General features: G+C 38.4%; 1 protein-coding gene across 4 annotated transcripts in view; it reads right to left on the bottom strand.

Moving 5' to 3' along the window:
* Nucleotides 1-10,795: 10,795 nt before the first annotated feature.
* The window catches only part of Pros1 (protein S), an 85,266-nt gene continuing 82,572 nt past the window's right edge, over nucleotides 10,796-13,489 (bottom strand). For 3 of the 4 annotated variants that reach the window (XM_051150111.1, XM_051150109.1, XM_051150110.1), the window contains exon 14: nucleotides 12,244-12,499. In XM_051150111.1, coding sequence (XP_051006068.1) covers nucleotides 12,245-12,499 — 255 coding nt within the window. In that variant the 3' untranslated portion in view covers nucleotide 12,244. Of the gene's footprint in view, nucleotides 11,377-12,243; nucleotides 12,500-13,489 lie in introns of those variants that run through there. The other variant, XM_051150112.1, reaches the window with a different exon arrangement.

Raw genomic sequence — 13,489 nt, 5'->3', positions numbered from 1 at the left:
TATATTTCTTTTCTAGGATTCCCAGGGACTGGAAATCAGAAAGAAATTAAATAGAATTCTATTTAATGCTTACTTCAAGTTGCAAAGACCCCTAGACTCTCCTGATCTTGGAACTCTTCTATACTCTGAGGAAAAACACTGGGACATCAACAGTGTCCCTTCTATTGCCTCTAGAGCTAGTAAGCTGATGTTGCCAGGTTGCTTGTTTTTCTCTCTCAACACTGGTAGGTTTCTTGTTTGGTTGCTTCGAGTTTGTTTTTTCAAGACAATGTTTCACTGTGTAGCCTTGGCTGTCTTGAACTCACTTTGTAGACCAAGATGGCCTCGAATTCACAGTGATTCACCTGCCTCTGCTGCCCAAGTGCTCAACACTGGTGTTTTGTTGTTGTTTGTTTCTTTGTTTGTTTTGCTTTTACTGGTTTGTTTTACTGTGGAGGAGTTTGATTTCATGAATCACCCACCTTTTCTTTATGTGTCTTAGAATGGTATCAAGAAAAAAAAAAAAAACCAAGCAGCTGGAGACCTATGCCAGGGTAGGCTCCTGGGAGGGTACGAGGGTGACTCTAGGGGAGACTCCTACTAGCAGGGGTCATGGAAACTGAAGAGGCCACCCTCTAACTAGTGGAAAGAGGGGAACACCAATCCACCCCCCAAAATCTTCAACCCAAAACCTACCCCACCTACAAGAGGTACAGGCACAAAAATAAAGCAGAGATAAGGGAAACGTCCAACCCGAGAACCACCCCATGGAAGACAGCCAACCCTTAACACTGTTAATGATGCTCCGCCATGCTTGCAGACAGGAGATTCACCCAGCAACTGATGTAAACAGACACAGAGAGCCACAGCCAAACATTGAATGGAGCCGGGAGAGTCTTGTGGAAGGATGGGGGAATGATAGAAACACTCAGAGGGGACAGGAGCTCAAAAGAGGACTAACAGAGCTAACTAACAAGTGCCCAGTGGGGCCTGTGGAGATTGAAGCTCCAACCAAGGACCATGCATGGGCTGGACCTAGGTCCCTTACACAGATATAACCAATGGGCAGCTCAGTCCTCATATGGGTCCCATAGTAAAGGGCATGGGGACTGACTCTGACATGGACTCCGTTGCCTGTTTTTCAGATCATTTTTCCCCCGTGGGAGTATCTCGCCAAGCTACAGGAGAAGAAGATGCCTCACAGTTCTGATGTGACTTGATATGCTGGGGTGGGTGAGTAGAGGGACTCCCCTTCTCTGAGGAGTAGGGGGGGGATAAGGGAAATAAGGAGGGAGGGTGGAACCTGGAGGAAAGAAGGGAAAGGGTATGATCTGGAGGTAAAGTGAATAATTAATAAAATAAAGAAAAAAACAAGCATGTAAAAATACAGAATTCACTTTTTTTTGTCTGAAATACCTAAGGCATTCTAGGATGTTTGGTACCTGAGCACACATCTCATCAAAATGTTTATATCCTTAACAGGTATCAGTTAAGTAAGGCATAAAATAACAATGTAGTTTTAAGAATTCATAGGTGAGTCATTTTTCAATAGACTGGGTGAAAACAAATGGGTGTATATATAATCATAACCTCTGAACTAGGAAACATAACCACTACTTTTATTGTAGAAAACAACAAAAACAAAAAGAATGATTTTACCAGTGAAACTTCCTAAGAAAGAAAGAACCCAACGTTCCGGTAGCTTTTTTTGAAACATGACCTCTGTGATGATGGTTGTTCAGTAAGCACCATAAATGCCTCAGGAAGCATACATTTTTCACCTCGAGTTTTACAGAAAAAAAAACAAAACAATACCCTTAGCTGGGTTGGAGGAGCAGGAGTCCTACTGAGAGAGAACCAGTATTTCCTGATCAATCTATCTGGAATCACTCCAGTTATGTGACATGTGGCTGGCCGTTAAACTCGGTCAACCTTTCATTCAACTGAGGGAAGAAACACCATACTAAGAACATAAAGGGTTTCAGATTTGTTCCTGTTGCAGACGACTTTACAGACAGGATTGAACCATTACCGCAGGACAGAAAACAATTACCTGCAATAAATGGCAACAATTCAGAAAGAATGAATTCTTATTTAAAGCACATTATGTACCCCTTGTGAAAAATGCTGAGGACTTCGAGTAGGATGGGGAAAAAATTGAATTAGAGTTTCTTCTCTCTGGATAGGAGCTGTTCTGTGAATTCATGTGCTTAATGCCATTATAAAATATCACTTCCAATGCCCCTACTCTATTTGCAGATGGCATGTTCTTCGGTCTCAAAGTTATGATTCATATATATCAAGTCACTTAGCACTGCTGGTGAGTGTTTGCCAGTCTGAAATATAAAGCAGAGAGGATAATAAAACCTTAACAAGCAGCAATAAAACTAATGAAATATAATCTCAAATACACTACTCTAATTCATCCAGAAAGGAAACACAATCATCCGGTCCTCAGGACCGGGAAATGGAGCAAACTCCATAAAAACACATATTCACTCTGGCAACATGCGTCATTTCAGAATTAGAACTCAAAGAATATTCAAGCTCGTTAGAGACCATAATTATCTTGGACAAACAGATGAGGACAGCGGGGTGAGGAAGCAGCAGTCCACATGTGCTTACTTTGGCTCTATATCGAAAGCAATTGAAAGGAAAATATTGTTGTTATTTTTAAGAGAGGTAATTGTTGACGATGAAGATGAAGTTGAGGATAGTCAGAAAGAGCAGCATTTAAGAAGTTAGTTATGACTTCTGAGGTCAATATGTAAGCAGGTCTATTTACGTTCGGTTTACATGTGCCTGTAATAACCACGCAATCCATCCCAAATCACCTCAGATTGATGTCATTACGGTATCCCCTGAGGCTGCAATTTGACAATTGCGCATTTCCCTATTGGCATTTTTCATTCTCATCTGTTCTTGAAAATATCCAATGCAAATATTAAGAAAAAATACAGAAAAAAATCTGGGAGGAAGCTATAGGGAAGGAGGGATGAGGAGGAAAGGCTTAGAATGGAAACGTATATCTTGTTGCAAGCCTTTCTCTGTAGTTTTAATGTTCTGTATGCAAAAGTGACAGAGAGGAGTGACAGAAACAGCAGTGGAAAGACTTACCCAAAGACAAAAGCACAGCAGACAAGGTTTGCCTTTCTTGGAACCGACACCCACTGTGGGCTTACATATGGTGAAGTCTATGCAGCCAAAGTAAAAGGAAACAGCTCAATGGCTGCCCATTCTCAGAAGCATCCACCAAACAACCTGAAGCTCTCTACATGCTTGGCATTTCCAGATGATTTCCCGAAACTCAGGAAAATTATATCAATGAACGTGTATACCTCAATGAAATGCAGAAAGCATGGATATTCTAGTAGGGTCAAACAATTAATGATAAGCAATACTGCTGAGGTATGTTTAAAATAAAAAAAAAAAAAACTAATGAAGAAGAGAAACTGGAAATCAAAATCTGAATTTATGTTATCTGAGAAAAACCAATGAACTAATGGAAACATTTTCCAATTAAATGAACCCAAGGCCTTTGAGCTTGCCTATTTTATGCTGTGTAAACTAAATTATTTTTAAACTATACACATGTAATAAATGGAGTGATTTCCTTTCCTTTTCTTTTCTTTCTTTCTTTTTCTTTTCTTTCTTTCTTTCTTTTTTTTATGTCTTTAAGAACAAAATGCACTCAGAGTTAACACTAATATAAAGGATAAAACACATCTTATTTACTTTCTGTTTCCTTATTTATGTTCTTAAATATTTATGCTCTTACATATTGATTTTGTTACCATTTTGTTTATACAAGCATTAACTTCAAACTTGCTCCCTTTAAAAAAAAAAAAAAAATGCTATTTTCCGCTTGCCCTGAAATGTTAGTGTCTTACTAAGTCTATCATTACGGTGATAAAATTCAGCATATTGCCTTTCTGGGTTGTTGAATTAATTCTACAGGGGAAAGACTACTTGCAGAAGTGAAATAATGAATTTTACAAGACTTTTAAGTAATTGATGAGTTAACATGGTTTCCTTTGCATTGACTATAAATGTCTGTTCATGCTTTACTCTAAAGAGAAAACCAGACTAATGCCTTTAACACATACCTGCTTTTATCGCTCTACGGTGGAATAATTCTCAATAGGATGGGCATAAATTCACAATACTTTAATATGAATAATGTTCTCTAGGAGAACTGCTTTTGAACGCATTCATGTTTTAAGTGCATAATTTACATTGTTACAAATTGAAACTAACAGGGCACTTTCACTTACAGGGCATTCATGTACCGCCACCTAGTGGTAGCCAAGCCTGGCACAACCACTCCTGTTTTAAAAAAGAAAAAAAAATGTTTTTTGTTTGTTGTTTGGTTTTTTTTTTTTTTTTTTTCCTTATGTCAGAAACTATAGAAACAAGTCTAGAACACAGGTTATATGTAGCCTTCTGATCCCATAGATATAAGCTAAGTACCTCTTTTTAAGCAAGATCAAAGTCTGTGTTTCAAATCAGAGAGAAGTTAGCTTAGCTAAGATCACAGGGAGAAAATAGCATTTCTCATCTTGTGGCTGTTTAATAACCTGACTATCTCATACAAGAGGCCTATCAGTTGTTCAAAATTGCATTATTCCTAAAAACAACTTTCAAAATCACAGTTCTTCCGTGAGGAGCTTTTTAACTTATGAAATCTTAAAATTTGTTTTCCTAAAAATAAGATATTTTGGAGATGTAGCAAATACTGTATACAAGCAAAGTCCTGTCACTGAGTTCCCACATCCTAAAAGGTGCTAAATTAAATTATGTGGTTTGCATCTTGGCTTATAAAGAGAAATGTGTGTTCACTTCAACTCTGTTCCCTTTTATGTATTACCTTGAAAATGTTATTCTTAAACACCAGTTTGTAATGTAAGATCTGAACATGTGAATCAGCTTCAAAGGTTAAAATCCTAGCTCACTTTTTTCTTTTATTTTCTCTATCCAACATCAATCACAAAATTCTTATTAGGTAACATGTAAGATTCTCAGCAGACATAAAGTTAGCACAAACAGAAACCTAAACATAACTCTTTGGTCATAAATGTTTCTCTAATTCTACAGCTTTCATTTAATGTAATGACTTTCTAAAGCGTATGCATGGCTTTATAAAACACGAGACCACAATCTTTACTATCTTTTGTAGCAATTAATATCTAATATAAGAAAAAATGGAAGGGAAATAACACTTTATTTTTTTATTTTATTAATTTATTCAGATTACAACTCAATTGTTATCCCGTCACTTGTGTCCTCCCATTCCTCCCTCCCTCCCACTTTCACCCTATTCCCCACCCCTAGGTCTATGACCAAGGGGGACCTCCTCCTATAGCCTATAGTCATAGGCTATTAAGTCTCACTTTGGTAGCCTGCTTATTCTTTCTTTGAGTGCCACCAGGTCTCCCCACCAAGGGGAGGTGGTGAAGTGTCTCACCTAACATAAGCAGAGAACAGGACATGTTTAGGAACTCACAACTGCCATGTCCTGCAAATCCATAGCCTACTGAATGGCCAACAGCATAGCACTTATTCTAAATGGTCTCCCCAGTTTACTATGCTCAACCTTGTTTATTCATCTGTGCTACAGGATTAAAAGGTGCAACCTTGGAAAGTTATCCATTGAAAAGAGTGAAGCTTTCATTGATGACCTTTTGAGTGTGAGATGGGAGTGAGCGGACTGAGTGTGAATGGGGTGGTAGAATGCTGGACAACAGAGGGTAATGGGTTAGTCATCCAGAACTATGTATGCATGGAAATCCCTTATGAAAAAACCCACTATGTAGTAAGATAACTTAAAATTGTAACTCAAAAAAGCCAGGCATGGTGGTGTGGTGGTGCACGCCTTTAATCCCAGCACTCGGGAGTCTATATTTATGTAAGTAGGTAGATAATAGATGATAGATAGATAGATAGATAGATAGATAGACAGACAGATAGATAATCCTATTGGTTTTGATTCTCTGGAGAACACTAATTCAGGGGATGATTTACAGCAAAGTAAATAAATTGGTAAACACATTGTAAGTACACTAAGCACCATAAATGACCTTAAATATCAATATTTATGCTGTATGAATGTTATTCATAAAATGAAGTCCTAAGAAAAAGTGGAAAATCAAGTCATACAGTCCAGGTTTGAGTGAGATGACAGAAATGAAAGAAGGTAGAGACCTTCAAAGAATATGAGCACATGTTTTGGTTCTGTTTGATTTACTGTCATGAAACAAAATTAAGGCTGAAGTATGAGTTGACTTTTAAAGGCAGCAGGGAGAAAAAGCAGGACTACAAGCAAAATTATAAATGTATAAAAATATGGAGCTAAATAGTAGCTTTTGAGTCAGTGGGAAGAAAATGAGCCTGTTAAGTGTAAATATCTGTGGTTATTTTCCTTTGTGACTGAGGGGAGTTGGCTTCAGGTATTCCCAAGGATGTCAAAATCATGTGATTGAAACACTCCTTCTGTAAGAGGATTTGAAAATAATGACATGTCCAAGTTGACATGAGTTGAGGACTCCCTTTGAGGCAGCTCTAGCATGATTTGTGAGTGTGGGATGTTCTACAGTAATATGTGTCATATGTTTTGCCCAAGACACAAAATTCCAAGAATGAAAAGAAAAATGTGATGCATGTTTGCATGTCAATATCTTTCTGAGTGGGTAATATCTCTTTAGAGTTCAATGTGCTTTCCCCTAAATCATCTGGCGGTGGTTTTAAGCAGGGATAACTCATTCTTCCTTCTTTGAAGAAAGAAGGCCAGCACAGACAAGATCCATGTTTCCCCTTTCTCCAAGTAATGCCCAACTATAAATATTCCAGAAAATTTTGTTATTAAGGCACTCATCTGGAGAAAAATGGTAGAAGTTCATAACAGTTTATCTCAGCAGGCTAAAAAAGCACCTACAAAAATGCCATATCTCATTCCTTTTTACTTTATTCCTTGTTCTTCCTCTAATCTCCACCTGTACTTCATAATTCTGATGAGCCAAGATTTTCCATGAAGTCATCAGTGTTTCAGAAGGCAAAAAGACAGTCCAAAAATAGGTAGAGATCTGAAAAGAATCAAGGAATATGTTTCCTCACAATGAAGTGTTTGTAATCTAGCTGGTGAGAAAGTAAGCAATGGCACATATGCAATGGAATTTTTTTATTATTCAAGAATATGCACTGCTTTTTAATGCTAATTATCGATGTGCATAGAGTTTCCATTCTTTCACTTAGACACATAATTATGGAGAAAGTGATTGTAAAAATAACAGCACAAGCCGGGTGTGGTGGCGCACGCCTTTAATTCCAGCACTTGGGAGGCAGAAGCAGGCAGATCGCTGTGAGTTCAAAGCCAGCTTGGTCTACAAAGTGAGTCCAGGATGGCCAAGGCTACACAGAGAAACTCTGTCTCAAAAAACAAAAAAAAAAAAAAAAAAAGCACAAAAAAAAATTAACAGCACAGAATACATTACATACTAATGTTAATTGATAAAAAAGAAGAATGGAGACTTGGTTTGGGAAGAATGGTACAGATGGTTGTCCTATTGGCATGAAAAAAATATATAAAGCAAGGTGGGCATTGTGACATACTTATAATCCTAGTATTTGAGAGGATTACAAATTTAAGGCCCATCTGGGCCACATAAGATCCTGCCTCAAACAAATACACAAATAAAGCTTAATAAGTACAGGCTAAGTAATTAAGATAAGTGGGCTGAAAGATGCCTGGTAAGAGCTACAAAATAACTAACTTAATAGAGTAAAAATCAGCTGGAGAGATGACTCAGAGGTTAAAGACACTGGCTGTTCTTCCAAAGGTCCTGAGTTCAATTCCCGGCAACCACATGGTGGCTCATAATTATCTATAATGAGATCTAGTGCCTTCTTCTGGCCTGCTGGCTCACATGCAGGCAGAAACTGTATAAATGGTGAATAAATAAATCTTTAAAAAAGAGAAAAGAAAAAAAAAAAGACTGAGATAAAGTAAAAATCCTGGTCCAGGAAAGTAGGCCAGAATACATAGCAATGGTCATTGGAAACCCTCCAGAGATCTTGGATATACAGCAAAAGTGATTAGTGGCCAGGAAAATAGTGAACTTCTAAAGGGGGTTCAACAACAGGGCCACCCCAGTTCTTTCTTGTTGCAGGCACAGAGTTCCTTGTGTCCACAGATGAACAGTAGGGAAACTAGGAGTGTTAAGCATGCTTCAAAGAAAGATGTATAACCCGTTTTCTACCCCGAAGGCTGGGAATGGGTATGGCTCATAGCCTTGTGACCTCGGTGCTGTCAGTAGGGCCGGGCCACACCAGGCTCCCCAGACTCTTTTGCATTTTAGTCATCCTCTTCAGTCTTATCTTGAGCATTGTTTCTCAGTCTGGGTGTAGAACCTATCTTTATGGGGATGTCACATGTACTTTACAAATGGGAGCACCAGAGGAGACAGTTGGAAAAGACAGGACGTATGTCCTTCTCATTCAGTCAACAGCTCACTAACGGCCCATTGGGAATTCATTTCTCCCTCCTCATAATTCCCTGAAGAGGCTTGTTTCTCTGCAGCCGACCTTACCAAACTTAGACTCATATTTGAATTACTTGTGCATGAGTCAGCTCCTCAGACTATGTATACCACAGCAGGAGGAAGATATATTCTCTCTTCTGATTTTCTAGACAATTATCTAGCCCAGAGTTCAGTTTATAATAGTGAGATAATGGTGGAATTTGCATAGTTAAGTATTATAGCGTTATCTTGCTTATATTAACATCTATCAAAGCCTCACAGGACACTGGCCCAGATAAGTTCACCTAACTGTTATGCTCTAAAAATACAAACAAAAAGTAGGTACACACTGATACTTCCATAGAAGATTCAATTTTCAAAGATAAGGACTCTGGACATTTGAACGTTTGCTATAGCAGGTAACCTATGTGAAAGATCATCCAAAGCCATCTTGTTGGTGTGTAAAGGACCAATTTGTGAGGGCTAAACAGAAGGTGCATTGCTCTGATTTCTAAGGACAACCTGAAAAAAACAAAAACAAACCAACCAAAGATTGGAAACTCCAGTGACCTGGACCCAGAGAGCTGCTTATCAGCCACTGCTCATGGGTCACTCCAGTTGAATTTAGTTCTTGACTCCCTCGGCTTCCACCATGTCCTTAAAGTTAGACATTTCTATTTCACAGAAAATGCCAAAATTCACAATCAAATCAAGTATTCTAACTAAAATTCTAGACCTTTCCATCCCAGGATAAGTCTGAGTGTATCCCAAAATACATGAAATTTGCAAATTTTCGTTCTCCTCTTTACCTCACTGTGTGTAGAAAAGTTTTTCTTTCTGACACATAATTTGGGGTTGATCTCCATGGCTGTCCTTGTATATAGCACTATTAAAGAAGGGGTACAAAAATCTTCCCAAATGAAAATTCATTTCCTTTTTCTCTTTCTTCCTCATATTTTTCTGCATTTCCTGCCCTTTCATTTTATTAGCACATTTTAACTGATTATGAGTAATTCTGTGCTTCATTATGACACTTCATGCATGTATATAATGTATTTTGATCATATTCACCACTGTCTTCCTTTGTATTGAGTATATGTGTGCGTGATGATGGTGTTGGGCCCATACAGATGTGGAGACATTGAATATCGTTCTTGATTGCTCTCCATCTTTATTTTTAGAGATACTATTTCTTACTGCACCTTGAGCTAGTTTCTGCTGGCTTAGCTGCCAGTAAGCCCCTGGAATCTACCTGCTTTTTCCTTCTCTCCACCAGCTGTGGTTAAAGGACAAGCCACTGTGCCTGGTATTTTGGGAGTGCCATGGATTCTTAACTCAATTTGTCCTTATGATTGTACAACAGGGACTTTATCCCCCAAGCCACCATCCCAGTCCCATCCTTCTCTTAGTTTTATACCAGCATAACCAATAGTCACTGGCTATTATTCATCACTTTTTGTACATAGTGGGAGAAAAATTACATCCCCTAAGTGATGTACACAATGTCCAGCAGGCGTGAGACACTAAGTACACCACTCTTGCTCTTCTTTCCCTTCTGAGCTCCATTCTGCAACCAACATAAACCAGGCACCAGATATTTCAGACTTGCAGACATTCAGCTGGAGTTTTCCTATGCTACCTGAGGACTTAGACAAACATGATGCGATTCTATGCTACGAATTGTTCAAATAAGGAAATTATTCACGTATTTTAAAAATACATAGTGTTTTATTATGTTCCATGTGATGTAAAATATATACAGTAAAATAAAATTCAATTTCTCAGATGACAGAAAAATTTCTGATACACACCTGAATTCATCGATTCAGGAAGAACAACAAAACAGCTTGCCACGTGCAATTCAGTAGCAGCAAATCCTTGACAATTTTAACTCCATACTCCTTTCATTACAAAGATAGAACATACAACAATTTCCAGTTTCCCTCTTATCATTATCCTTTTGTTTAAAATCTACTCTTCATGGCTTTTTTAACTTCACCAACCGTGTTCAAGCCACCCGTAGCAATTCAAATCCAAAGTGAAAATAACTATGAATCCCCCCATGTATTTACTATCCTTCTCAGCACTGAGAACTGTAGCCTTTCTGATTCAGACCTAGTGTGGCCTATACAGCCTACACTGAGGGATGTGTCCACCCAATGTTCACACTGCTTACAACATAACCTGATGTCTCTGACAGAAAGGTGAAACCAAACTAGGCTCTCCCAACTTCAAGGAATTATTTTGGAATAAAGCTTTGAGACTTTCCACTAAATTCATATGCAGCATGCTATCAGCTCTGCCACTTTTGTAGGCAAAACACAACAGCAAAATTACAGCATCTATCTGCAACTGTTAACATTTAGTCACACGAGCTTTTGTTTGGGTTTAACTGATTCATCTTCTGAGGAAAAAATAGATATTTAAATACTAGTTCAATGATGCTGAATCTTACTTTTAAAACTGAAAAAAAATCGAAAGCAGTATCATTTATAGCAAATGCATTGAAACTTAAATTTCCTGTGTGTTCCATTATTTAATTTCTAGACAGCAATGGGAGCAAGACTTTTCAAAAATGTGATTTATATAACAAAAATCTGAAGGATAAAGTACCACATAATATTCAAACATTGCACGTTGCAGGTAATACCTGTCAGATGGCGAGACAAACAGGAGCTTAACTACAACAAGAAAAGAAGTATTATAGGCGTGGAAAACACACTTTAGAAGTTCTTCTGGATTTTCCTAACTGATGGACACGAGTGAGCGCTAATGTCATTGTGTTTCGAAACGGCTTCGTCCAGGTCTAGCTGCACACCGTTGACGTTCACTTCCATGCAGCCTCTGTAAAAGGCATTCACTGGGGTGGCACTGAAGGGAATGTCTGTCAAAACAGGGTCTGACAATTAGTCCAATACTTCAGCATCTTATTTGTTTACAGTTAGAAGAAGTACTCAGACTTCACAATTCCAAAATAAATTCCGATCCTACAAGAAAAATTACTAATGTGGTCCTATTCACAAAATGCATGTCATGTTCGGTGTTGATCTCAGCGCATCATGAGTTGTGATTTCACAAACACAGTCATTCCCAACCGAACTGAAGGGAAATGTTCACACTTAAGGGGAGAGAAGAGCATATGCTTATGATGTTCCACATTTACTATTAAAAAAAAATGTTGAATTCTCTTTATATTTGAGCAGTGTTTCACTGTAATTAGAGCATCTCTTTAACTCTAAATCCTGGTGTCTTAGAAATCTTTTTTAAAGCTGGGCGTGGTGGTGCATGCCTTTAATCCCAGCACTTGGGAGGCAGAGGCTGGTGGATCTCTGTGAGTTCAAGACCAGCCTGTTCTACAAAAGTGAGTCCAGGACAGCCAAGGCTACACAGAGAAATCAATTAGTCTCATTTTACCACTAAAATATATATATATACACCAATAACATGCTGGTATAAGCCTCCAAAACAAGTGTAAAGGATATTGAAAGTTTTGTCTTCACTTTCAATGCTCGTCACTAAAATTCTATATTTACCAAATAGATGCGATTTGACCAGGCATGGTAGTGCATGTCTTTAATCCCAGCACTCAGGAAGCAGAGGTAGGTGGATCCGAGTTCAAGGCCAACCTGGTCTATATTGTGAGTTCCAGGACAGCTAGACCTATATACAAAAATTTTGTCCCGCCCTCCACCCCAAAGAAAAGAAAGGAAGGAAGGAAAAGAAAACCAAGATGTTCAATTCAAAACATGCTTCTAGAACTGAAGAAAAATTAAACAAATACCTGGAATGCCACCCAGGTAAGTGGCCACAGTCCCTTTCATTGCTCTGTCTAGGACATCAAGTTGCCTTTGAAGATCTTTAGCGTAAACAGCATCTTTTCTCAGTGGGGTCCACAGCTCCAGTCCATTTCTGTTAACGTTACATTTCAGTTGAGATTGCTGGTCAGAGCACAGGGTTAGGGCCTCTATTCGAGCCACCTCTGAATTTCCAGCAAATACCAGAATGTCCTAGATAGTAGAACAGAGACTTCATATAAGCAAGCACTGAGGGGCAAGGCACTTAGGAATGGCCTGGTGGTTTTGCAATTCAAAAACTAAATTTCAACAAGAAAAAAAAAAATGGAGCCTGGGCTGGGCGTGGTGGTGTGCACTTTTAATCTAATGCCAGCAACCCAGAGACAGAGGCAGGCGGATCTCTGTGAGTACAAAGCCAGCCTGATCTACAGAGTCCAGGACAGCCAAGGCTCTTAGACAGAGAAACCCTGTCTCAAAAACCAAAACACAAAACAAAAAAAATGGAAATGGATCCTTTACATGTAAATATAAAGTTGTTTTTTTAACTTCAACGAATTTCAAACATGCATTAGTTTTACAAGCCCCAGGTTTAATTAAGATGTAAATTTATACTGACTTCTGAATATTCGATAAAATCAACTCAGATATATCACCAAATACCGGAAATTAGAATGATGTGCCCAAGTAATACTTGCGTTTAAAAGCCTCCCAAATTTCAAAAGTTACATATGAAAAAGAAAGGGTGAACTTTGTTTATAGGAAAACTCCGTGTCCTTTAGTATGCATCAAAGCAGAAAAGCTTGTCTATGCATCCAAGCAATCATATAGGCCGACAATAATGTGAGTGAAGAGGGCTGAGAAAGAGACCGGGCATTGTGCGCAACATATAGAGAGTAACTATCGGAAGAGCCTCAAGAAAGAAGTGTTCTATTCTGCTGGAATTGTCAAAATGTTCAACTTGATGTGGGTGACTTCTGCTGCTAACTTATAGATGGTAAAGAGAAAATAGAAAATGAAACCAAAACAGACAGAGACGCTTTGATGCTTCCCAGATAGTAAATGTACTCTGAAATTGCCTCTTAGGTTAAGATGTTTATGGTGAGTGAAAAGTCTGTACTTCCTGACTGGGGATCACTTGAGGAAACCTTTAACTTTATAAACATTCATATCCTTAATTCATTAAAAGAGAAGACCAAGTCAAGA

The sequence above is a fragment of the Acomys russatus genome, chromosome 8, assembly GCF_903995435.1.
Source record: "Acomys russatus chromosome 8, mAcoRus1.1, whole genome shotgun sequence".
NCBI lineage: Eukaryota > Metazoa > Chordata > Mammalia > Rodentia > Muridae > Acomys > Acomys russatus.
Note: the sequence above shows the minus strand (reverse complement) of the source record. Positions and strands in the feature narration are given on the sequence as shown.